Here is a 27,051-nt window from a genome sequence, read left to right on the forward strand (position 1 = left end):
TATTGGAATTAGCTATTCTTTAAATTTTTGATAGAATTCACTTACTTTTTTTTTCTCAAACCCTTATCTTCTGTCTTAGAACTAGTTTTAGAATCAATACCATTTATTGGTTCTAAGGCAAAAGAGCAGTAAGCACCAGACAATGGGGCTTAAGTGAATTTCCCAGGGTCACACAGCTAGGAAGTGCATGAGATTACATTTGAACCCAGGACCTGGCTTTCAATCCACTGAGCCACCTACCTGCCCTCATTGTTTAATTTCTTAATAAAAAATTAACATTCTATCTCATCATGAGCTCCTATTATCATCTCTTTCCATAATTCCCTCTTCTAATAGCTGTTCTTATACCTGATCAACTTCTAATCTATACAATCCCTCTGGGCATTCTCAGACCATTACCCTGCAGATGTCACTTTTCTACCTTCCTAATCTCAACCCTATACATAAGCCATTCAACTCTATTGTCCTCCCTTTCCCCTTTATCCTAGTTACCCCTTATTCACTGTCAAAACAGAGTCTTGGATTACTCTCACCATCTACCTCTATTGTTCTTACTCATATGCTACTGAAAGGAGTTGTAAGAAGTCACTCAACCATGCTTATTGGTTACATGTCAAATTTGTTATCCGCCTTCGACTGAATCCTCACTGCAGCAAAGGTACCCTTTTTGTTCTTCCTTAAATGATTCCCCATCTCACTCTCAAAAAGATATTATAAATCTTGTCTTCTTTCCTCAAGTCACTCTCTGCCCACTTCAACTCAGCTGAAAACCTTGTCTTACTTTACTGAGAAAACTTTTATCATTTACCATTAGTTCTCCCTTCTCTTCCTTTTATCTGAAAGCTCCTTGAGACATTTTCTCCACTCTTTCCTCCTTTGCCAAGGAGCCCTTTTCCTTACCCATGGCCAACCCTTCCACATGTGCCCTTGGTCTTATCTTCTCCTGAATTTTCCAACACTGTTCCCCCTAATCATTCTCTCCCTATTTCTGCCTTTTCTCACTGCTTTCAGACATAATCCAGATTCTCCCATCCTTCAAAAACATTAAACTTTACTATTCCCTCAAGCTACCTTCCTATATCTCTCCCCTTCTTTCTAGGTAAGAAATCTTCAAAAAGCTATCTATACTTGCTTCCTCTCCTATCATTCATTCCTCAACCCTGTGTAATTTAGCTTCTGATTTTATCACTTAAATGAAACTGCTCACACCAAAGTTCCCAGCCACCTCTTAATTATTAGATCTAAAGGTCTTTTCTTAAGTCTTGTTTCTTAACTAATGTATCAGCGTATTTGATGGTATTACCTCTGGATATTCTTTCTTTTCTTTTCTTTTTCTTTTTTTTTGGTAATACTACCTTTTTCTGATTTTCCTAGTGCTGCTCTACTTTGGTCTCTCTTGTTGTCTCATCATAGAAATTATGCCCATGTATATAATCAATTGCCAAATAGTCATTTTTCTAGCTCTGCAACATTTCTCATATCGGTCCCATTCTCTCTATTCAGAGCTACCAGCTTAGTGCAGGCTTTCATGTTCTCTTGCTCTTTGTCCACAACAATCCCTTACTTGGTCTCCTTGCCTTAAGTTTCTTACCATTCTACTGTGTCCTCCATACTGCTGGTAAAATTGCCTTTCTTAACATAAAATCTGACTGTCATTCTCCTAACTCCACCAACTTTGGTGGCTTCTGATTGCCTTTATTTAAAAAAAAATATAACCCTCACTATCTGTCTTAAACTTGATATCAAATATTACTTCCAAGGCAGAAGAGAAGTAAGGGCAAGGCAAATGGACTTAAGTGACTTACCCAGGGTCACAAAGCTAGGAACTGTGTAAGGCCACACATCTGAACCTCTGATAGCCATTAGAATAAAATATAAACTTCTTTTTGAGGGCCGCTGTTCTTTCTAGCCTCCCTATACAGTACTTACCTACCTGTGCCCAAACTTGCCTTCTCCCTATTCCTTTCATATGGCACTCCACGTATGGTCACTATTTGGGCTAGCCATCCCCCATCCTTGAAATGCATTCTCTCCTCATCTCTGGGTCACAGAATTATTAAGATACAATTCAGGGGAAAGCTGGGTAGCTCAGTGGATTGAGAGGCAGGTCCAGAGACGGGAGGTCCTGTGTTCAAATCTGGCCTCAGACACTTCCTAGCTGTGTGACCCTGGGCAAGTCACTTGACCCCCATTGCCTGGCCCTTAACATTCTTCCACCTTAAAACCAATGCGTAGTATTGATTCTAAGACAGAAGGTAAAGGTTAAAAAAAAAAAGACAAATTCAAACATCACTTGTATTACACTAAGTCCTTCCTGATCCAGATTTGCTAGAGCACTCTCTTCTCATTGTTTATCTTTTAACTCCCTTGTAATTACTTTGTATTTATTCTATATGTCCTTCTATATGTACATATTGTATTCCACAATGGAAAACCAGGTTCTTGAAAATAAGGATCTTCTTTCACTCACTTAAGGAATACTTGTTGATTAATTATCTAAAATACTTTGTCACGTCACTGTTCAAATATATTCATTTTAATAAAAACTCTCAATTTTAAGAAAGTCTTGATGTACCCCTTCTAGCCAACTTTACTAATAATAATAGCTAGCATTTACATAGTGCTTTAAGATTTGCAAAGCACTTTACACATCTCATTTAACCATCAATTATCATTACTGTTTTACAGATGGGGAAACTGAGGCTTAGAGGAGTCAAGTGACTTATCCAAGATCACACAGCCAAAGGTTAGAAGAGGGATTTGAATTTGGATCTTCCTGACCTCAAGTCTAGCACTTTGTCTATGCTGCTGCCTAATAACTTCTTCATCCACAATTATTTCATTCCCACAGAAGATTATCCACTTCTGCTTCCATAATATACTACATCATTTTTATTGCTTATCTTACTCCTTCACTATTTTCTTTTGGTTCATATTTTCCTCAATCAAATCCCTCTACACTTTCCTTTAATTTAGATATAAGCAAACTGAAGTAACAAGTAATTTATCTAAGAGACAAAAGAATAAATGTTAACTAGTGAGTTAAATTGTAAGGTTTCTTTACCTCAATAGTTTAGCAAGTCCCACTCCAAGTTGTCCAAGACCCCCTGAAATGAAGGAGGAAAAGAGAATTAAAAATTAACTAATTGTTTAATCACCCTTATATGAAATAATCTGCATTAAGATTGTTTTGCTCATGTTAATATATAAAAAATAGCCACAGACTGTATTAGTTATTTTCATGTTTTTCAAGCACTTTACATTTATTTCACTTGAGACTGAGATCCATTATGATATGTGACATGTGATATATGTACCACAGTTAATATTACTTTTCCCACTAATCTAAATTGGTATCCAAAATTACCAATTTTATCTACAAAGTAGGTATAATATATAGAAAAGTAAAAGAATGGAGGATCAAACCTCTAGGTGACATACTTAAGGAAGAGGGGAAAAAAAGTAAAAGAAATAGGAAAATTCAGAAAAAGAAGAAAATCAAATTAAATATTAAATGCTTAGTTTCATAAGTGTAGGGCAGCTAGGTGGTACAGTGGAGAGAGCACCAGGCCTGGGATCAGGAAGACATTTTCATGAGTTCAAATCTGACCCCACTTACTAGTTGTGGGACTCTGGGCAAGTCACCTAACCCTGCGTGTTTCAGTTTCCTCATCTGTAAAATAAGTTGGAGAAAGAACTCCAGTATCTTTGCCAAAAAAACCTCAGGTGGAGTCAAGAATGGTTGAACATGACTGAACAAAACAATCAAATGCCAAAGAAGAAGACTATTTTTAAGGAGTTGTTCAGGAATAATATTGATGTATCAGATAGGTTAAGGAAGAAACAGTCCGAAAATACTCTATACTTTGGCTAAGAGCTTACTAGTGAAAGCAGTTGCTCTATCTGATGTTCCCACCATCTTGGTTCCCACCATCTTGGATAAGTAGCTCTATTAGCAGTCAGTGTTGACAATCATGTCTATAGTTACCCCTTATCTGCTTATTTCCTCATCTATAAAATGAAACTATTTAACTAGATGATCTCTTTAAAGCCACCTCTAAATCTGTAATCCTATGAGTAGTCTCTATATATCAGATTTTGAGTGAGAGAATCTAAAAACAAAATCATAGTAAGGAGTCAAGGAATTGTGTAATTATAATTTGAACCCTAGAATAAAAAATTTAAATATTGGATTTTATGAAAATTATACAGAATAAAAGGTTAAGTATAATTTAAGGAATTCTCTCCATTCACATGACTCGTATCCAAGGTTAGGCTTTTATCTGAAATTGTATAACAGCTTCCTAGTTACTCCCCATGCTACCAATCTCTCCTCTCTCCAATCCATACTCCACATAGCTGCCAAAATAATCTTCCTTAAGCAAAGGACAGGTCTAATTATGTCATTGTACTAAAAAATTTTCAAAGATTCCCCATTATCTTTGGAATAAAAATGCAAACTAAACCCAGCCTGACGTTCAGAGTCCTCCACAATTTGGCTTCAATCTACTTTTTCCAGATTTATTTTCCAAATCACTCTCCATCACACATTCTACATAATTCTAGTAAATAATTTATATCTAAAAATAAATAAATAAATGAAAAATAAATAAAAACAAAGCTGATATTCTAGTCCTTAAACTCAATAATCTATCGCCTGGGGGCAGTTAAATGGCTCAGTAGTTAGAATGTCAGGCCTGGAGTGTGTATTTTAATTTAAAATCTAAGAATTTTGATTTTTTGTTTGAGATTGTATTTTATAAAAATCTAACATGTTGATTTTTGTTTGAGAAAAGATCTTCAAGGAAGAAGCTTGATAACTCCTAAATCCAGAGCATGAATTGTTGCAGAAAGATGCTGGAAACCCCACACTTCATCAAGAAGATCAAGAATGCTCAGCAGCAAGAACTAGAAAGAGAAATCCCATTCAAAATTACCTTAGACAAAATAAAATACATAGGAATCTATCTCCCGAGACAAACACAGGAACTATATGAACACAACTACAAAACACTTTCCACACAACTAAAACTAGACTTGAGCAATTGGAAGAACATTAACTGCTCATGGGTAGGACAAGCCAATATAATAAAAATGACCATCCTACCCAAACTCATCTATCTATTTAGTGCCATACCCATGGAACTTCCAAAAATTTTTTTTACTGATTTAGAAAAAACCATAACAAAGTTCATTGGGAAGAACAAGGATATCCAGGGAAATAATGAAAAAAAATACAAAGGAAGGGGGCCTTGCAGTCCCAGATCTCAGACTATATTATAAAGCAGTGGTCATCAAAACAATTTGGTACTGGCTAAGAGACAGAAAGGAAGATAAGTGGAATAGACTGGGGGCAAGCGACCTCAGCAAGACTGTATATGACAAACCCAAAGATCCCAGCTTTTGGGACAAAAATCCAGTATTTCATAAAAACTGCTGGGAAAATTGGAGGACAGTGTGGGAAAGATTAGGTTTAGATCAACACCTCACACCCTACACCAAGATAAATTCAAAATGGGTGAATGACTTGAACATAAAGAAGGAAACTATAAGTAAATTAGGTGAACACAGAATAGTATACATATCAGACCTTTGGGAAGGGAAAGACTTCAAAACCAAGCAAGAATGAGAAAGAGTTATAAAATGCAAAATAAATAATCTGGAATACATCAAATTAAAAAGTTTTTGTACAAACAAAACCAATGTAACCAAAATCAGAAGGGTAGCAACAAATTGGGAAACAATCTTCATAAAAACCTCTGACAAAAGGTTTAATTACTCAAATTTACAAAGAACTAAATCAATTGTACAAAAAAATCAAGCCACTCTCCAATTGATAAATGGGCAAGGGACATGAACAGGCAGTTCTCAGCCAAAGAAATCAAAACTATTAATAAGCACATGAAAAAGTACTCTACATCCCTTATAATTAGAGAAATGCAAATCAAAACAACTCTGAGGTATCACCTCACACCTAGCAGATTGGCTAACATGACAGCTATGGAAAGTAATGAATGCTGGAGGGGATGTGGCAACGTGAGGACACTAAATCATTGCTGGTGGAGTTGTGAATTGATCTAGCCATTCTGGAGGGCAATTTGGAACTATGCCCAAAGGGTGATAAAAGACTGTCTGTTCTTTGATCCAGCTATAGCACTGCTGGGTTTGTACCCCAAAGAGATAATAAGGAAAAAGATTTGTACAAGAATATTCATAGCTGCACTCTTTGTGGTGGCCAAAAATTGGAAACCGAGGGGATGCCCATCAATTGGGGAATGGCTGAACAAATTGTGGTATATGTTGGTGATGGAATACTATTGTGCTAAAAGGAATAATAAAGTAGAGGAATTCCATGGAGACTGGAACAACCTCCAGGAAGTGATGCAGAGCGAAAGGAGCAGAACCAGGAGAACATTGTAGACAGAGACTGAGACACTCTGGTTCAATCGAACGTAATGGACTTCTCCATTAATGGCTTTATAATGTCCCTGAACAATCTGCAGGGACCTAAAAAAGACTATCCACAAGCGGAGGATAAACTGTGGGAGTAAAAACACCGATGAAAAGCAACTGCTTGACTACAGGGGTTGAGGGGATATGACTGAGGAAAGACTCTAAATGAACACTCTAATGCAAATACCAACAACAGGGAAATGGGTTTGAGTCAAGAACACATGTGATAACCAGTGGAATCGTGCGTCAGCTATGGGAGAGGGAAAGGTGGTGGGAGAGGGGGCGGGGAGGAAAAGAAAATGATCTTTGTTTCCAGGGAATGTTTGGAAAAGACCAAATAAATTTTTAAAAAAGAAAAAAAAAGATCAAGAATGAACTTTGGATATGGTTGATTGAACTGAACTTTGATTGAACATTTATTGTAAATATACACATTTATGCCAAAAGGGACTGCCCCTAATTTGGCTTTCTGTCAATGCGCCTAGCAAAACATTGGTTTTGCTTTCTTTTCTTTTCTATTTCCTCTCTCACTATTCTAATTTCTCTTAGAAAATTGAATATTGTGTATATCTATAGTTAGAAGTGCATTTAGAACTACAAAATGATTATGTTAAATGATCAATGGGGAGACTAGTCTCCCAATGATCATCAGGGGGGATTGTGAACCTTAAAAATTCTCAGACCCTACTTCATAAGGTTAGGATTGTAAACCTTAAAAAAAATTCCCAGACCCTACTTCATGAGGTTGGGTTGGGACCATTCCCCATTTGGGCAGTGAAGCTACTTAGATCAGGAATGTGAGAACTCTACTTCACCATACTTAAGCATGCCTTAGGGGAAGATAAAGTTGTAAACTCTTTGCTGAACAATAAAAGTACTTAAACCCATACTTATAGTAGGACAAAAGTTCTTAAGCTATGCCTATTTTAGGACTAATACAAAGGGGTGCTAAGTACCTATAAAGGTCAGGCAACTTGTGAATTTACAAGGAGCAAAGAGGTGAAAACTTACTCAGAGATTCTAGTCTACTCAGGTGTAAATTACTCAAAAGATTAGTCTACTCAGGTGTGAACTAAGAATGGTCTGTCCTTTGAAAAATGTCTACTGTGATTAGTAGATGTGAGAACTTAGGGGAGGAGACATAGGAGAAAATTCCCTTTAAATAAATTCATTCAGATTCAGGATTGAGCTGGTGGAGTCAGCTGAGATGAAGCTGGCCTGGTGTCACTAGAATCCTTGCTTGGACAGATCTTGTGATGAGTGATTAAGGACTGACTGATCTTTCTCTTAAGGCTTAGGCCTGGGTTAGCCAGGGCTGTCCTGGGCCGGCCTATACTTTTCTCATTATTTCTTTTTTCTCTCTTTCTTTAATTCCTCATTTGTATTAATTAAAATCTCTATAAAACCCAGTTGACTTGGGTATATTTTCATAATTGGAAATTTTTCCCTGGAGACCACCTTATATTTGATTTAAAACAAGACACTGTAGCGAAAACATATTTTTCTGCGGTTACAATTTACTCTTCCACTCTTTTATCTACTACAATTTAAGTCTTCCTTCTTCTCTTTTAATCACTACAGTATATGTCTTCACCTATTTTAATTATTACAAGTGGGAAGGACCTGGGTTCAAATATGGCCTTATACACTTTCTATTTGTGTGACTGGGCAAATTACTTAACCCCAATTGCCCAGCTCTTGCCACTCTTCTGTTTTGATACTATGACAGAATTAAAAAAAAAAAATCTCTCCTGTCATTTTTATACAGGTCATCTCCTTTTCCTGAAATGATTTATCACCTCTCTACCCCTGCCTCGTAGAATGCTTATTATCTTCCTTCAAAGATTCAAGCTCAGTTGACAGGTCACCTCTGTTTTCCCTTATCTCTCCACAATTAGTATTCTCTTTCTCCACTCAAATACTGCTGAATAGAACTAAAGGAAATTACAAAATTATGCTACTGGGTCATCTACAAAGTGATGCTAGCTAACTTTAGCTGGGCTCTCGTGCCAAAAAACAAAGCAATCCTATTCCTCCTAATTACTTATCTTCCATGGAAAACTGTTCTATACTTTTCTCTCTCAAGACTCGCAAACCACTCTTTTCTCCCATCCCCTCCTCTGTGGACCTCCCCATTTCATAGGTCAACAAAAATATTGAGGCCATTTGTCAAAAGCTCTCTCTTCTTCATTTCTCATACTTTTGACATTGCCCCCCACACTTTCATCCTTCATTACGGTCTCTGATAATGAGATAGTCTTTCTACTTGTCAAGTCCAACCCCTCTACATGCAACCTTGATCCTATCTGTTTCAGGGTTCCCGGTAGATTGCCTTCATCATCATCCCCACTTTCTCTCTAATTTCAATCTCTATCTACTGACTCCTTCCTGGCTACCTATAAACAAGCCCAAGTTTCTATCATCTTCAAAAACCCTCCCTAGAACCTACCATTCCTAACAGCTATCACTCTAGATCTGTCCTCTCCTTTTCAGCTAACTTCTTTTAAAAGTAATTTACAATTGTTGCCTCCAAAATCTCTCTTTGTAAAACCTCTGCATTGAATTCATTCTACAATGAAAAAACATTATTAAGCACTATATTATAATTATTTACTATTTATTTTATTCTTCATTACTAAGCATTAAGTTCTTAGCATGCACAATATATTATTATGCAAAAAAGCACTGTGCCAAGTGCTGGGTATATAAACAGAAAAGTGAAATGGTCCCTGTTCTCAAGGACTTCATGAGACTAAAGGGGACAGAGACAGCTACAGGTTCAATAGAAAGATCCAGTCATCCAGAGGGTATAATGGCATGGCAGGGATTTTATCTATTTTTATTAAGCATTTAGTGCCAAGGGCTTTGGTGGTGAGAACTTTCTTTTTTCAATCTTCAAAAGATGTGGTTGTCCAGAAGGCAAGGATTGCAGAACCTCTACAGGCCAGGGGACATGTCATATCTCTGTAAGAGCTACTCCCTTGGCTACATGGGCTAAGCTGGCAGTAAGAATGGTGATCTGGGGAATATTGCTATCCCTAAGGGTTTTAGACTCATCAACACTTTGGTCAGCATTTGTTTAATTGGTTTTGGGGACTTGCCTGGAAACTGGCCTGAGAGAAAAGAAGTTCCCCTTGACCTCCAGATCCTGGGCTAGCCCCACCAATCTCCTCATTCAAACTGCTCTCTCCAAAACTACAAATGACTTTTTAATTGTTTAACCTAATGGCTATTTCTGAATCCTTATCCCTTTTGACCCTTATGTAGCCTTTGACACTCTATTGATCACCCTTTTCTTTTTTTATTTGAAATTTTTTAATTAATTGATTTAGAACATTTTTCTATGGTTACATGATTCATGTTCTTTCTTTTCCCTCCTCCCACCCCCCCCCTCCCATAAACAAGCAGTTCCACTGGGTTTTACATGTGTCATTAATCAAGACCTATTTCTATATTATTAATATTTGCATTAGGGTGATTGATTTACAGTCTACGTCCCCCATCATATCCCCATTGACCCATGTTGATCACCCTTTTCTCCTTAGTACTCTCTCCTTTTTAGTGTGAAATTAGAATCTGTTACCCTCAAAACTACAATCACCAGCAAAAACTATGATTCCCAGAACCCCACTCACTTCCTGTCATTACTGCAGGTACTTAAGAGTGGAACTTGCTAAACTATTGAGGAAATGAAACCTTAAGAATTTAACTGACTAACATTTCTTCTTCTTTTGTCTTTTAGATAAATCACTTATATTGTTACTTCAGTTTGCTTATATCTAAACATCTAGGTTCTCCTACTTAATATGATCATTCTTTCTGAGTCTCTTTTATAGATTTATTTAACCTGATCACTCCCCCAACTGCAGTTATCTGCCAAGAATTTGTCTTGTGCCCTCTTATTTTTTTCCCCCACTTTCTCTCACTTGATGACCTTCAGCCTAATTATTATCTTTGTGCAGATGATTCCCAGTTCTATTTATTTAGTCCTACAGTCCCTTGGAACTCTAGTCTCCATATCATCAGTTGCCTATTAAGCATTTCAAATTGTCCAGCAGGCATATCAAACTCAAAGTCCAAAACAAAGCTTTCATTCCACTCAGCTTCCACTGCCACCCTAGAACCACCACACAGCCACCACACCTTGTTCAGAGCCTCAGCCCCTCTTATTAAATCATCACCTCCCTCTCTCACCATTCAGTAAATTTCTGTCTTAAGGATCAAATGAAATGCCCGTATGTGGTCTGCCTTTAAAACTCTTTCCAACTTGGCTCTTTCCTAGCTTTCCCTTCTTTTTCCATTCTACCTGCCATCATTTAATTTATGGTCCAACCAGATTGGTGCCTTTTATTTTTTTTTAAAACCCTTACCTTCCATCTTGGAGTCAATACTCCAAGGCAGAAGAGTGGTAAGGGCTAGGCAATGGGGGTCAAGTGACTTGCCCAGGGTCACACAGCTGGGAAGTGTATGAGGCCAGATTTGAACCTAAGACCTCCCATCTCTAGGCCTGGCTCTCAATCCACTGCCCCCCTTATTTTTTTTAAACTAGCCTCTATACTTTACCTCTGTGATTGTGAAATATACACAATTTTAATGTTTTGTTTTCTTCCTACATGTGCCATACAGTATATGATTTTTTTCTTTTCTCATTTTTTGCCTTTGAAATACATGTCACTAGTATTAAAAAGGTTTGTTTAACTGTTTCCCTTTTTGCAATAGAATAAGTTAAGATGTCCATTTACCTAGCATATAAAAACATACCCAAAAAGTTTTGAACTATGGCAATCTGTCACTAGTTATTTAAATATTATGAAACTTTGCCTCAATGAATGTCTAATCCAAGGAGAAATGGACCACAAAGGAGCACAGAAGTTGACCTGAAAAGTGCCAAACAAGCATAAAAGGTAAAAGAAACCAAGCCAGTCCTATAGGGATTGATGACATTCTGCACAAAAAACACCATGACTTTATCATGTGTGAGACTCGAGATTGTAACTGTTTAACATGTGTTAAATGCAGGAATTCCTTGTACCACACTCTATATCAAGCACATAACATTGATTGTTCTGGCTCCATTAGGGTTGAGCCAGGGAATTCTATTTTCCATTTGTCTCAAGATCTAGTTTTTTTTTTTCAATTTTCTTTCATGATGTGGCAACTTACTGTAGTCCAGGCTGCTAAATTGGGCTAGTGAGTGATTGTTGTTTCATGTTTATGAGACATGGATTGCTATAAGAACCTGTTGTGATTTTTGACATTTTTCTTTTTTTTCTTTCTTCCCAGATTTTTTCAAGTTTTCTTTTTATATTCTATTTTACTCAAAGGTTATTTTTTAATTTTTTTTGATTCTTTGATGTTTTTGACAATTGATTCATACATCTTATGACTCGACCATGTATCCCTGTGTGATTCCTACATGTATCCCTGTATCCTCCTCAGGGGGGAAATGTATTATTATTTTCCTCAGGGGGATGGGGGGGTTGGGGGGCTATGTTATTGTTGTGAACTTTGATTTGAATTTGAGCCTAATTTAGAACAAGAAATTACCTCCCAGAATCCAGAAGGCAAACTTTTTGGAGAAGGTGCCATGAAGATGCCTGTGGAGATCTCACAGAAGATCCAGAGTGAACTTTGAAATATGGTGAATTTGAACTTTGCAGGGAGAGGGGGGTTGTATGGATTTGTTTTGAATGTACACTCTTATGCCAAAGGGGACCGCCCCCTAATTGTTTTTTTGTCAACGCATCTATTATTGGTTTTGTCCTTTTCACTTTTATTTTCCTCTTACCCCCAAATTATTGTCATTTCCCTTTAAAAATTGTAATATTTGTATATGCCACTAGTTCAAGTTATAAGTTATGTTTTCATGATCTATTGGGGAGACTGGTCTCCCAAAGAATCATAGGGTGGAATATATTAATTTAGAATCTTCAGACTACATTTCCCACAATTCCCTTTTCCCCTTTGTGTACATGGGTATATGTTGGGGTTTTTAGTTTTGGTTCAGCGTGGGTCCCACCCTCTCTGTTTCTATGTGGAGGCAGGGGAAGCTAGCTCAGTTTGCTCTAGCCCTTTACTTTCCCTTTTACTTCAAGTTAAATATTTAATATTATTAAATATAATACTTGGAATATTGGATATTAATTTTAATCTTTACATGTTGTTCCTTGCATACAACATTCTATTCCCCATTTCTGTGCCCTTGCAATAGTTGCACTCCATATCTAGATGTTGTACATCTTAGAATTCCTGGATTCCATCAGGATTAATCTCAAGCATCACATCCTCCAAAGTAATTAAATCTCTGGCCCAGAGTCTCATAGGAATAGCATTATGTTGCCTTGTAATATAACAACCAGACAATTGCCAAAAATGACAAAAGGTATGTCCTTTTCCAATTTGCATAACTATTTTTATGCAATTAAAATTTTTGGAGAAAAATATTCATTCAGATGGATTTATATTAATTATTCATAAACAAAGAGTATTTAATACCATAGGACTTACATAATTTTATGAAAAAATTGATAATTTATTCTGAAGGTTCAAGAACACTTGCATTATGAGGTCTTTTTTGTTTTTAAGTGCTTAGATATCCTTGCATGGAGAATTAGCCACAACAGACATTCTTTATACCAAATTTAATTTAAATTAAATAGCATCATAATACAAGTAGTCTAATGTGGCATAGAGATAGGAACATTGAATTTGGGAGCTCAAATTCCAGATGAGTCCTTTACTACAAATCACTTCCTTTGAATCTCAGTTTCCTCATCTGAAAAATGAGGGACCTGCTCTATTTCATAAGGTTCCTAAGAAGATCAGATGAGATAATGTAAATGTGTTTTGTTATGGGTCAAGAATATAAGGGAAGATTAAATTAATATATAGGAATACCCAAAAACCTGAAAATAAGAATGAAACAAATGATTTGAAAACCAACCTGTAATCAGTACTCGTGGATGCTCTATATCAGAAAAAGATGCAGAATGAAAGTTGGCATCAGATAGTACTTGCCGAGGTGAAATACCCAGAAATCGAATAGGCATGATGAAAGCTGGATGCCTACAAGGAGGTCTCTGTAGCACGTGGATGAAAACTCGATTAAGCAACTGAACTGGCATTTTTCTCTTTCAAGTATCCCTGTGAGAAGCAGCAGAGTTAAATGTCAGATATTTCAAAGAACTTAGTTATTGGCCAAGGCTATTCTGATCAAGATCATTATGCCAACATGAATAATCACTTCCCAGAATCTAAAAACTAAACTATCAAGAGTCAACCTTAAGGGATTGTCAATTTATAATAAAATTGCCAAATGCTAACAAAACAACAACAACAACAGAGGATAGAGATAGAATTGGGTCACTATACATCAAGTTGCAAGATCTGTAGAGTTAGCAGAGTTAGTTCTATTAAGGGGATTATACATATCTTTTGGCTTAAAAACTTTTCCAATCTGTCCATTCATCCAAAGAGTTAATCTGAGTTAATGTTATCACAAAAATCTGTTCTTCAATAAGGAATGTTAGAAGATGATGCTGTCTCTGTGGAAAGGGAAACTAAAGTAAATTTTGGACTTTCTGCCAATCAGGTGGAACAAACAGTAGTTGGAATGTTAAGGGAGAAGATATTGACAAGAATGACAGTGTGTGGGGAAGAGGCAACTGAAAGTGGCAGTTGGTCTTGTGACACACTTACTTCCTGGCCCTGGAACTGGAAGGAGCCTCTCTCCCTGTCTCTGGATAGAAGTTCCTCTATTCCTGAATTTCCCAACTGTGTGCTCTATCTGGATCCCTGTGATTGTGTTCATCAGACAAAAGGACTTAAGGGAAGCAGTTTGGACTATAAGGCCCGTCCTTAGGGGCATCAGCCCAACTAGCTCTGAGTCAGAACTTTTCTTCCTCTTACTGTCTTCTGCTGAGACATTGAACTTAAGAAAACTATCACAGATTAGCATAGACAGGAATAAAAGAAACCCTCCACCAGCCTGCAAGGCCTGGCCTCAGTGAGAGACTCAAACCTCATTTAGGGAAATACTGCTTCCCTCTTCCCCGATCCTCCCCAATCCAAACTTGTTATTAAATTTTATATTTATTTAAATAACTGCAGGCAAATAAGAGAAATATCATTTCAGGGGACATAAAGGGAGCTGAACTTCAGGACAGCCAGTCAACTATAAACGGTTGGTCCTTATTGGACTCCTGCTGGGTGACTAAGTGGGGGAAGGCTTGTCTCTCAGGAGAGTCCGTGCTTAAGTGACCCATTTCTCAGGAACCCCATTTTTCAAAAATAGCCTCTCAGCAGGTGGCATCTCCTTTTACTTCACCAGCAGCCATATTCCCTCTCTCTCTTCAACTCCTCCATTCCCGGTTACAAAACCTTCAGTATCCTCTGTTCTGTAATCCCACCCATTTTCCCTATAAATATTACATCTCAAACATATCATCTCTAATAGTAACCAAATAAGGGGAATGTCAACATGGAATCTAGGAATCCCAAACTTGTAACCTAGTGAGATCTGATGAACCCCAATTTCAGGACTAGGTAGTAGATTGGAGACCCCAAAGGTTATACTTGTTCCCTGTTCTCATGGGAATCCACCCTGAAGGGAATCCCAAGTTGGAAGTTTCATACTGAGTGAGGGACCCTTAGGGAAATGGCAATCCGGATTAGGTGAGCTAAGGATATGCCTCTTTGTTAAAAAGGCTGAAGAAGATCCACACCTGAGAAGGAACCATCCTTTAGTATCTATTGTAAGCAGCCCCTTGTCTTACATGCTAGCCTGCAGCTATGATTCCTTTCCCAAGTTTGAGTGCATCTTGTCAGTGTAGTTTGAAGACTCCCATTTTCTTTGTAGCTATAGTGATGTCAAACCTCTTTACCTGCCCCTGGATTGCCCAAATTCTAGCATTGTAGTGCTAAAAGAGAGACAGAGGGAGAGGGAGAGGGGGAGGGAGGGAGGGAGAGAGAGAGAGAGAACAAGAACTTGCTTAAAGGATAAATACTATTCCTTTAAAATAGAAAGATGAGTACTTTCTTTGGCAACACATAGACTATATATAATGGAAAGATAAGCAGATGGGCTTAGGAAAAGATTTGATTTAGGGAGCATGTGAATATTTTTACTGCTGCATCCTAGAACTTTATGCTACATAGACATTTTCTCATCCCTTCCAATATGTATTTTTGAGTACAAAAATTTAATTCATATTCAGACTGAATTTTATGTAAAAACACTAAACCATATCATGACTAATCTAACAATTGTCAACATGGAAATATAGAGATCCCCAGTTTATTTAGTTTGAGTGTAGAAACCCCAGGTTTTGACCTTGTCACAGGAGAGGTTTCCCCCTGAGGGAAGGTCCCTCTTCACCAGACTGTGAACTTCCTGGTAGTTGGGTGGGAACAGCTAATCCCATCCAATATTAAGCATCCCTTTTGTCCCAATGGTTTCTCCCCCTAGGCTAAGGTCCATGACCAAGGTGACCCAGCCCTAGGCTGAGTCTTTCCCTTTTGTGTCCATTGTAGGGCCCCAGCCCCTCACTATTATTCCTGTCTGGAGCTCTTCATTTTCCTTTCTTACCATTGTAAAGTCAATCAACTGTCCATCTAATCCTAAACCCCCCAGGTCATCTAGAGTGGTATATGGGTTCCCCAAGTTCTTTTGTTTCTCCTGGAGTTGGTGGCACTCCCAGGGGCTGGTGACCAGGGCGTCTTGACTCTGAGCAGTCTTGGAAAGCAGCTCTGTTGTTGTATTAGTAGCGCTAACCCCTTTTCCCTTGATTAAAGAGTGATTTTGACTATTTAATAGTTCTGTGTTTTTTCTAGTTGACACAATATAAGCTATTTTAATCATCAGTGCTATTAATGATGTAAAACCAAAGATAATGATCAAATTAGCCTTGCTACTACTGACCAACTTCAATATGTTCCATACTGATAAGATTTTGGCAGTAGCAAATTACATATGGAAAAGCTGCTTTAACAGATTTTTAGATCATTCTTTCCTATTCATAAATGTAACTAAATACTTTCAATCAAAAACGTATATCAGAAACATAATCTCAAATCACTTCATCAACGATTAGCCTTTTTTCTAATTAGAGATTGAACCATATAGGGTATTTGGTCTGAATCCATATACAATGCTAAGAGAATTTGCACTGCATGGCTTTTAACATAGTAGAAATAGAACAAAAACAATGGAGAGGTAAATTCCTTTGGTTTTTAGACTAGCTAAGATCATAATTTCCTAGTGGCAACTTGCTGGGTAGAGACAGGGAAAAGGTTAAACTCTACTATATAAGCCAATTTTTTCTCAAAGTTAACTAATAGAAATATGGTGGGGCATGATGGTGTCAACTGGAAATCTGGAGACCCCAAATTTGCTCTAGTCCCATGAGAATTAGCCCAGAGGGAGGTCTCAGACTCTCAAGTTTCAAACAATAAATAAACCTTAAAGTAATTGAGAATCCCAGCTGATTCTCAATTAGGTTAGCTAGCAAACCTAATCAAATCTTAAATTTGACAATCCTCAGCATTTAGCCTAGTTCCTGGCACACAGCAGAGGCATATAATAAATAATATTGTTAAATGCATTTTCCAACAGCCAACTTATGGCTTATAATGGAGGAGATTCTGAACTAAACTACATTTCTAAAGAAGTTTATATAAAAAGATAGTTATCCTTTAAAAATATTATTTCATCAACTAAGAAGGCTACTAATAAAAAAGGTGCCAAATGATTGAAAAACAATAAATATTTTCAACACAAAACTTTTGAAAGGCAATAAATACAAATAAAATTGTTTTTGAAGTCAGCTCAAATTCTATTAATTCTACTTATATCGGCCTGTCAGCAAAACCAGCAATTAAAATATTCCATTTAGAAAATTTGAACTTTCAATTCAAAGTCCTCAATTACTGAGCTGCTGATGAGAAAATCAACACATAACTGATATGTATCTACAGCCACCTTGCTCAGTCAGTACTTAGGATTTCTTTCTTCCAACTTAAAAACTTAGTAATAATGATCAAAGACTGATCCACGCTGCCCCTTTGTGGAGAGCTAGGCAAAAGTCACAAATATTGGTTGAAAATACATACACTCACAGGTACACACAGGTTTTTTTATTTCACTTTGAAGCAAACAAAATTTCATTTAATATAACTCAACTTATTAAAAACAGGATTTAAGTGACAAAATCACTGAATTCTGTGAGAGCTTCTAGTAATTCTCCAAGTAGCATATATTTCCAGAATTGCATTTCAATTACATGAGATTTCCAAAAACCAGAATGTCATAACCTACATTAGAAAAACCTATCCCTCCTCAACAGCATAGTTTGCCAAAATACTGACCTTCAAAAACTAAAGGTTTCAAAAGCATACTAAATCACTTCTACAAAATAAAAACAACTTTTTCCCCAGTCTTAAAATGTTTTAAATTTTAAAATTCTTATCTTAATCTTAAAATTCTTGGGTCTGGGAACTTTTAAAAAATTGCTTTGATAACACTTTAATTTTGTTTCTCTTGTGTCAACATGGAATCGAGGAATCCCAAACTTGTGACCTATTGAGATCTGATGAACCCCAAGTTTCAGGACTAGCTTATGGGTTGGAGACCCCATAAGCTTATCCTTGTTCCCTTTTCCCATGGGAATCTACTCTGAAAAGAATCCCAAGCTGGCAGTTTTAGACTGAGTGGGAGACCCTCCTGGGAATGACAATCCTTGTTGTGAGACTAAGCATATGCTAAGGACTCTCTTTGTTTTAGGTAGTCTCCTCTATTGTATCAGAACTTTTCCCAAGAAGATCCCCACCTGGGCAGGAACCATCCTTTAGTATCCATTGTTAGTAGCCCCTTCTCTTACACCCTATCCTCGAGCTATGATTCCTTTCCCAAGCTTGATTGTATCATGTCAGTGTAGCTATAACACTCCCATTTTCCTTGTGGCTATCGTGATGTCAATCATCTTTCCTGGTCCCTGGACTCTCCAAATGGTATAGAGGTTCCCCAAATTCTTTGGTTCCTCGGAGCCCATTTTGAGCGGTGGCACTCCCAGGGGTCAGTGGCCAGGGCGGCCAGAGTTCAATCCTCGGACTCTGTGCAACAGCTCTGTTGTCAAGGCCTACTAGAGCTGAACCCCCTTTGCCCTTGATTAAAGAGTGATTTTGACTATTTAATAGTTCTGTGTTTTTTTCCAGTTAGCACTTGTAATACCATGTATTTTACTTTATGCATTTAAACATTATGTGAAGGATGACACAAAAAAGGCTTCTATTTTAAATAGATACTCCCCAAGGCAGAGGCTACAAAGGTTTAAACAGCATTCCTTTTCCCTCCATCCAGCTCCATCTCTGCATGGTTTTTTAGGTTTCTAGCATATATTTCACTACAATCTGCCTTAACACAATTCAAAGTTCATGCAGTTAAGAAAACAATATTGCAACAACAATATTACAACAATATTACAACAATATTACAGTTAAGGGGGCAGCTGGGTGGCTCAGTGGATTGAGAGTCAGGCCTAGAGATGGGAATACACAGTATTGACTCCAAAACGGAAGGTAAGGGTTTAAAAAAAAAAAACCTGTGAGTTAAAAGTCAAGGACTGTCTCAGAATCAATTCAAATTGTTGAAAATTTAAGGATTTGTAGTATTTTTTTAACATATTACTTATTCACCTCATATTTAGAGGACTTGGGATGCATAAGAATACACACTCATTTAAAAATTTTAGCATTTGGGGGGCAGCTCGGTAGCACAGTGGATTGAGAGCCAAGCCTGGAGATAGGAGGTCATAGGTTCCAGCTGTGACACAAAGTCACTTGTAAAATCACAGTATTGATTCCAAGAAGGAAGGTAAGGGTTTTATTAAAAAAAAAAATTAGCATTGTCTTTTCCATCCAAACATGTTCAAAAAGGTATTGATGAGTTGGAAAGCTTTTTCCTAAAGAGAAATTTAAGCAATTTACCACTGTGATTTTGAAATAGAGAAATTGCTTTTTTGTCTAAGCAAGTCTAACTTTTCTTTAGCAGACATAGTAAAACATATGCTATTAAAGTTTTGATAAGTTTTTTTTAGTACATTAAGTTGCAGAAAAAAAATGCCACCCTCAAACTCTGCCATTTACATTGCTCATTCAAATTTTATTTTTATTCACAGTAATAAAAAGAAAACAACTCTATGAAGCATTCACAAAATAATGAGTTGATAAGGGATTTAGTTACAAAATCCAAGGTATCTGGGTTACACCCAGAGGGAAATAAATAAAAATGCTCATTTCAAATATTTGGTTCTAAATCCAAATCATTCATCTATTAACTGCTGATATTAGAGTTGAGATAGTAACAGCTATATTATTTCAGATATTAAAAGGTATCTGTTTCTGCTTTCTGGTTACTCTCATCCTTTCAAATCACTAATACATTAAATTCTCCATTACACATAAAGCAAGTTTTGCCATCTCCCAGTCTGTTTAAAAAGTTTTTTTTTTCCTTAATAGGGTACATGTCACTTAGCATTTATTAAGCTTTTTACAAATACCAATACAGTCCAGAGTATCCAAAAGAATATTCAAACCCCAATCAAGATTGATACATACCCTCGAATTTTCTCTCTACAAAATAATACATCAGAAGGACAGAGTTTTGGAGGGGGAAAAAAAAAAAACCAAACACCTGAGTCTTTCCAATCACATTGTTAAGATTTCCTGGATGAGTTTCAGGTCTCACTGAAATATTAGTGAGAGTGATTCATCTGATACCATAGTTTCCAGACAGAAATGTTGTTCAAATCCATAGATCCTACAAATATATCTTTTCAGCAATCACTGCTAAGTTAATAGCGCTTAATAAATTGAATTGATCAACTGTGAATAATATGTTTAAAGAATACCTATTTTTAAGTCTAGCTGGAAAATCCAAGGAGCTGTCCAGTCTGCAAAGAGATATGGTCCTAGCCCTCATGAAAAGGTCCCAGAAATATTACCTGCCAACCTATTTCGTCTAGCTACAGATGGAGGGCTGTTAAGCCACCAGGCTGGGGCTGCATCTCCAGAGGAAAGGAGGAAGGACCCAGGGAATCCAAGAGCACAAGACACGCAAGAAGGACAAGTAAAAGAAGGGCACGGACTAAATATATTATCTCAGGAATCCCTCTAAACTCTAAAGGGTACAAAGGAGGGCGACCAGCAGACTTAGGGAGAGAAAGAGCCTCAGGCAGGTGCAGTGGTGCCTGACCACAGAATGACTGTCCCACTCCTCACAAAGTCGTTTCTGATTCTACGTTGTTCCATTTAGGGGTTTCTTGGCAAAGATACTGGAGTAGTTTGTCATTTCCTTGCTAAATTCCTCAGTTATAACCTACTTGTAAAATGGGGGTAGCAACCCCGATCTTCTCCAAAGGGCTGCTTTTAAGAGATTTCTACGATCTCCGAAGCGACCTCTGTATCCAGGGAAAACCCACTCTTTCACAAAGAGGTAACGTGGCTGGTCCGGAATAGTTTTAAGAAGGATGGGAGGGGTGTAGAGCCTTTCTCTCCTTCCAAGTGTAAGGACACGGAGGACGGGGGATGGGGTGTGCCTACAAATCTCTCCGGATGGAGCCAGAGCATCTCCAAGTCAGCAGAGTAGAGCCTGAGACGGGTCCTCCCAGCCAGCAGTCCGGTTCGGAGGCAGCGCCTGCGTCTAAGAACGCCCCCTACTCCGCTAACACCCCAATCTGCAAACGGAACTAACTCCGAGTCTGCTTGGAGTTCTCCGGGAGACACGCTTCAGAAAACGCTTCAGAAACTTCCCTGAGCCACCTCACCTCACAAAGGCTCTCAGTTTCTCTACCTTTCTCAGACCAGGGGCTTGGAATTCGCAAACACTCGAAGCCTACCTTCTCGGGCGGTCCCTTTCAACACGATGCCTCCCCCGCCAGATGCTCAAAGAGTTGGATTCGCTCGGTCCACCTTCTCCGCCGGTCCTTCTTTTACAGTGCCTCCTCCCCAGCCAGGTGTTCTGGCGTTTGGATTCGATCGAGGGGATCCGACCGCTGGCTCCGCGACTGGGTTAAAGTAGACAAAGTAGACGCGACGCACTACGGAAGGTGAACTGAAGGCTGTGGAGAAGAATGGGAATTCAACCTAGTTTCTTCTAGCTACGCCTTCCTTCGCCCATCCCTTCCCCAGGGTTATTCTCCCTACCACCAATCGTCTCTCTAGCCAGACCTACCACGGGCGTGACTAGGGCATCTACACCTGCTTGCTGGATCTTAGCGTTGTCATAGCAATACCCTTGCGCAGTGTGAGGGGCTGAGAGGACCGGTTTTCCAAAGTCACCTGCTCCACCCCACATAGTTTCTTAGGATTGGGAGGAACCTCTGAGTTCCTCCAGCCCCAACTCCCGCCTACTGAGAAATCTCTTGAAAGAAGTACATTTTCTGCTTGGACATTCCAGTAACAGAGCTCACAGCTTCAAGAGACAGTCCATATATAATATACAATTTTGGATTATCTCCCGTTTGTCCTGCATTTATTTTGTTTGTACAAAGTTCTTTCCTTGTTTTCCCCCCATAGACTGTAAACAACTTGAGGGTAGGGACTTGCTTTTTGTCTTTCTTTGCATCCCCAAAGTTTGGCACAGCAGGATATCTGGCATATAGTAGGAGCTTTCTCACCAACTAACTGATTTTTTTAGGAAGTTATTTCTTTTTCCTGGTCTGTTGTTTTATAATTTCTACTTAGCCAAATTTGCCTTGTAGGATCAAGCCAAAAAAAAAAAAGGCCAATTCTCTCTTCTCTATGACAGCTTTTCTGATATTTTAACACAAGGATCATGATCCTGTCTTTACATACGCTGGACGCTGTGCTGTTTGCAAATCTACTGGGGAAGATATCATGTAAATAATTGTATACATATAAGCTACATATGGAGTATGGGAGGTATCAACTTGAAATCTAGAGACCTCAAATTTGTCCTTGTCCCATGACAATTTGCCCTTGAGGAAGGTCTATCTGATTTAGCCATTTCAGATTGAATAATAGACCTTAAGGACTTAATGGCCCTAATTGGGTGGAACTAATAAATCTAAATCAAATGTTAAGAACCCTTTTGTCCTGGTAGTTTCTCTTTTTGTATGAGAGTCCTCCACCCAGGTAGCTTCCAATGTCCCTTCCAGCTTTAGAACTGTGATCATCAGTTCCTTCAACCCATGCCCATATGGCATAATTTCTAGTTGTCCTCATCCTCTGAACATGCCTCATTTCATCAATATCCCTCTTGTAATGTGAAGGAGACACATCAATGTGGTTTGAATAATGAAAACATCATCTCTCCATATCCTTTCCCAGACCCAAATTAATCCCTCAATCAAAAACTGTAGTCAGTTTCTCTTGACTATCACACAAATGTTCTAATTTATGTTAATTCACATCCAAATAATCAGTTCTTGAAGCTTTGTATTCTATCTTTCAGGTCTTCCTCTTCTTTATATTTCCATAATCACTACCCTGTTCAGGATCCTTTGTTACCCAAAGATTATTTTAAGGATTACCAAAATGTGACACAGACACACAATGTGAGCCCATTCAATTGGGAAAATGGTGTGAGTCAATTTTGCTCAACCCACAATTGCTCCAAATCATCTTTTTTTTTTTTTAAAGGCCTTCAATTTGGAAAAAACAAAAAACAAACAAACAAAAAAAAACCCCACACTATTTAGAAATGCAATAAAGCAAAGGACAATAAATTGAAATATGCTTGTACTATTACTGCTCTCCAAATTTCAAGATTATGAGACCTAGTTACAGTTCTTCTTTAATTGTTAATTACTATAAACTAATAATAGTTAATATAAATAAATTTATGCCTTGGAATCCCCATAGGCATGACTAGAAGTGTTTTTCCCAGAGGGTTCTCTTCTACAAATGAGAAAATAAGATTTTTTTTTTTGTGATGCAGGCTTTCCTCATGAAAGTAGACACCTCTTTTTAAGGGTTATGGGATTCTAATAGTATCCAATCCAAGTACTTATTATTAATGATAGATAGCATTTATGTAGTGCTTTAAAGTTAAAAAAAATGCTTTATATATGTGTTGTCCATTCATTTCAATTGTGTCTGACTCTTTGTGACCCCTTTCAGGGTTTTTTTTTTGGTAAAGACATTGGTGTAGTTTGCCATTTTCTTTTCCAATTCGTTTTACAGATGAGAAAAATGAGGCAAACAATGAAATTACTTTTCTAGGACATACAGTTATTAAGTGTCTGAGGCCAAATTTGTACTTGGGTGTTCTTCCTAGGAGGCTCATTATTGAGAAAATCTCATTATCCTCTAAGATCTCATCAGTCTTTGTGCTGTACCTTATCACCACCTTCAGCCTCTTTGGAGATATTCATCAACTATCTAACAATCTCTTCTGGAATTTTCCCAGGGATTAAAGGCAAGGTCACTGATCTTTAATTTAGACTATTTCCTTCTCTTTTTTTGAAAATCAAAGCATTGATCCTTCTCCAATCCTCCATTGAACTCCATGAATTCCAAATGTCCACTGAGAAAAAGTTCAGTTCAGGCACCTTTTCTAACCTGGCTGCACTACTTTGAAACTTCCCTGACATTTCTCCACCATTCTCCTATAGGGTACCTTCTCCTCCTGCTCTTCTTCCTCCATTTTTTTGCCCTTTCTCCTCCTCTTGTTCTTGTTGTATTTCCCAGAGACTGTTTACCCAGAGTCTCAGAGCTGGGTGGCTCTGCATGGTATGTGTGTGGGTTCTGTGTAGTGGCTGGCCTTAAGAGCATTGTCTCCTTTGTCCTGATTAAAGTCACGTTCTTTTGTAACTGCTTTGGCAGTTCTGTGTTTTGGGTTTTTTTTTTTCAGGTTGACACTGAGGATGAACATCCGCCCAGATGAACTGTCTCTTTACTCATTGAAAGAACTGATAGATATAATTATTTTATCAGTATCAATAATATTTAAATGATCAAAGAAAATAGGGGAGGTACCACAAGACTGGAGAGGGGTAAATGTTTTGATTTTCAAAAAAAAGCAATGTGTGAAGATTGGATTTGGCTCTCCCCTTACTAACAATGAAGGCACTAACTTAGCTCTTCCTTGATTGTGAAGACTAAATAGTAACCCCTTGTCCATTTTTAGATTTAAGCCCCCCAAATGCAAACACAATACTTAAAGTTGAGTGGGAAGATCTGCTCATGTTAGATCTTATCACCAAAGGTGTAAATATCCCACTTATTCATGAAGAGGGAGGTCTGTGACCCATATGTGTGATAGTGGGTAATGAATTATTTTTCTGGGCAGTCCTAGAGCAGAGTGTCAGCTGTGATTGGTAGATGTGGAATTAGGGGAAGTGACACAAGAAAAAAGGTCTTTAAAAGAAAGAGACAAGGGCCTGAAGGGGTTTGTGGTTCTTTTGGGAGTTTGAAAGAGACACTCTTGGAGTGGAGCCTCCTATAAGAAGCAGTTCTACTGGAGTTGAGGCTGATAAAGAATCTGCTGATTGAACTGACACATGGTGAGTGTAAAGGCTGACTTCCTTTCCTTGGCCTTTCTGGAGGTGTCAACCTCTGGAAAAGGCCCATAGTCTTGAGACTCCCTTGCCCTGACTGGGGCCTTTGAATTTCCTACCTGGCTCAGAAGAAGCCGGAAATCTCTCTCTCCACTTTTTTTTTCTCCTTCTCTCTTCCTTAATATTTTACTTCTATTGTAAAATAAACTACCATAAATTCCATTCTGACTTTAGTAATTCATTTTTGGGATTTAGTAATTAAATCCCTGGTGACCAATTAAATATATTCAGTCCAACCATAAATTTAACAGAAGGAAACAGTCTAAAGACAAGTGACCTTGCTTTTAATTCCTGGAAAAAATTGTTAGAGAGATTGTTAGTAAATATCTAGAATTGAGAAACAGTGATTAAACAGAGCTACTATAATTTTATGAAAAAAATAGGTTATACTAAGATAGAATTTAGCTAGAGTTAAACTGTTTATTATTCCTCTGGAGGAGGCACTATTAAACCATAACACAATTAGAGTAATTTAGAACTGGTTCGAAGACTGGACTCAAGAGTAGTGAATGGTTCAGTGTTGATGTGGCTATCACACTGCCTTTCTTTGCTCCATTACCAGACAGTGTTGTTAATATTGGGGCAGCTAAAGATGGTAAGGTGACTCAGATAACAGTTCAGAAGGAAATTACAGGGGGCTCTTTGTTGGCTCTGGATCCATGGCTCTTGTCATATTGCCCATACACAGAAACAGGTTACAGTCCTGGGGTACAGTCACAAGGTGAGAAGAGCACCAGCATACACTAGCACTTGTAACCACAGGTAAGCAGATCACAGTTACAAGGTGTAAAAGAGTGCTTGAGGTTACTCACAGACAAGAGGACAGCTGAGGAGAGCATTAAACACACCTCTCTCTACATAATACCAGTTTGGAAGAAAAGAACTGAAAGCAGATAGATCCCCAGTGCCAGCTCTAAAGGCAGATGTACAAAGAACCTGAAGTTTGGTACTATGCTCTCTTCACCACTGTTACAGAGCCCAACTTTAACAATTTTTTAAATTAAAAGAAAAGAAAAGAAAAAGGCAGGAAAATAAGCAAACAACATCAACAAAAATAAGAAACTCACCATAGAAATTTATTTTGGTGACAGGGTAGACTCAAACTGAGAAGACAACAAAGTCAATACTGCTGCATCCAAAGCCTCTAAGAAAAAATATGAATTGCTCTCAAGTCCAAAAAGAAGTGCTCTAAGAGAATTTTAAAAATCAAATGAGAGAGGGAGAAGAAAAATTAAGAAAATAAATAAGTGTGATATAGGAAAATCATTTTTAAAGGGTCAACAATTTGGAAAAGGAGCCACCAAAAAATACTGAAATAATTAATACCTTAAAAATAGAATAGACAAAATGATTTAAAAAAGGATGAAAAATCCAAAGAAAAGAAGAAGTTCCTAAAAAAAAGCAGAATTGGCCAAATGGGAAAAGATACATAAAAAAGTTCACTGAAGAGAAAAACTTCTTGAAAGACAGAATTGATCCTTTGGGGGGTGGGGGAGAGTACAAAAATTCAGTGATGAAAAGAATTTTTTATAAAGTAGAAATGGCCAAATGGAAAAGGAGGTACAAAAGCTCACTCAAGAAAATTATGTCTTAAAAATAAGAATTACGCAAATGTAAGTTAATGACTCCATGAAACAGTCAAACAAGGTTAAAAGGATGAAAAAAAATAAAATAAAATATGAATGATCTCATGGGGGAAACAACTAACCTGAAAAATCAACCCAGGAGAAATAATTTATGAATTACTGAACTACCTGAATATTATGATTTTTAAAAAAGCTTAGACATCATCTTTTAAAATATTCTAGAACCAAAGGACAAAATAGAAATTGAAAGAATTCACTGATCACCTCCTGAAAGAGATCCCAAAAGGATAGCTTTTGGATTATTGTATATTAAATTATATTCCTATAGTTTAGAAATATAGCCAGATTTAAAAACCCCCAAGTCAAGGAGAAAATATTGCAAACAGACAAAGAGAAACAATTCACCTTGATTTTATATTTTTTTATTAATTATTTTA

The 27,051-nt window shown here is 37.6% G+C and overlaps 1 protein-coding gene across 1 annotated transcript in view; it reads right to left on the bottom strand.

Annotated features, from left to right (window-relative positions):
• Nucleotides 1-21,784, bottom strand: part of LOC100033139 (L-threonine 3-dehydrogenase, mitochondrial-like) — a 36,027-nt gene extending 14,243 nt beyond the window's left edge. Inside the window, exons 1-3 of the mRNA XM_001381978.4 lie at nt 21,345-21,784; nt 13,397-13,596; nt 3,065-3,107 (exon numbers count right to left, since the gene is read on the bottom strand). Of these exons, the coding sequence (XP_001382015.1) occupies nt 3,065-3,107; nt 13,397-13,577 (224 nt within the window). The 5' untranslated portion in view covers nt 13,578-13,596; nt 21,345-21,784. The remainder of the gene's footprint in view (nt 1-3,064; nt 3,108-13,396; nt 13,597-21,344) is intronic.
• Nucleotides 21,785-27,051: the final 5,267 nt, after the last annotated feature.

This window comes from Monodelphis domestica, chromosome 1 (assembly GCF_027887165.1).
Source record: "Monodelphis domestica isolate mMonDom1 chromosome 1, mMonDom1.pri, whole genome shotgun sequence".
Taxonomy (NCBI): Eukaryota; Metazoa; Chordata; class Mammalia; order Didelphimorphia; family Didelphidae; genus Monodelphis; species Monodelphis domestica.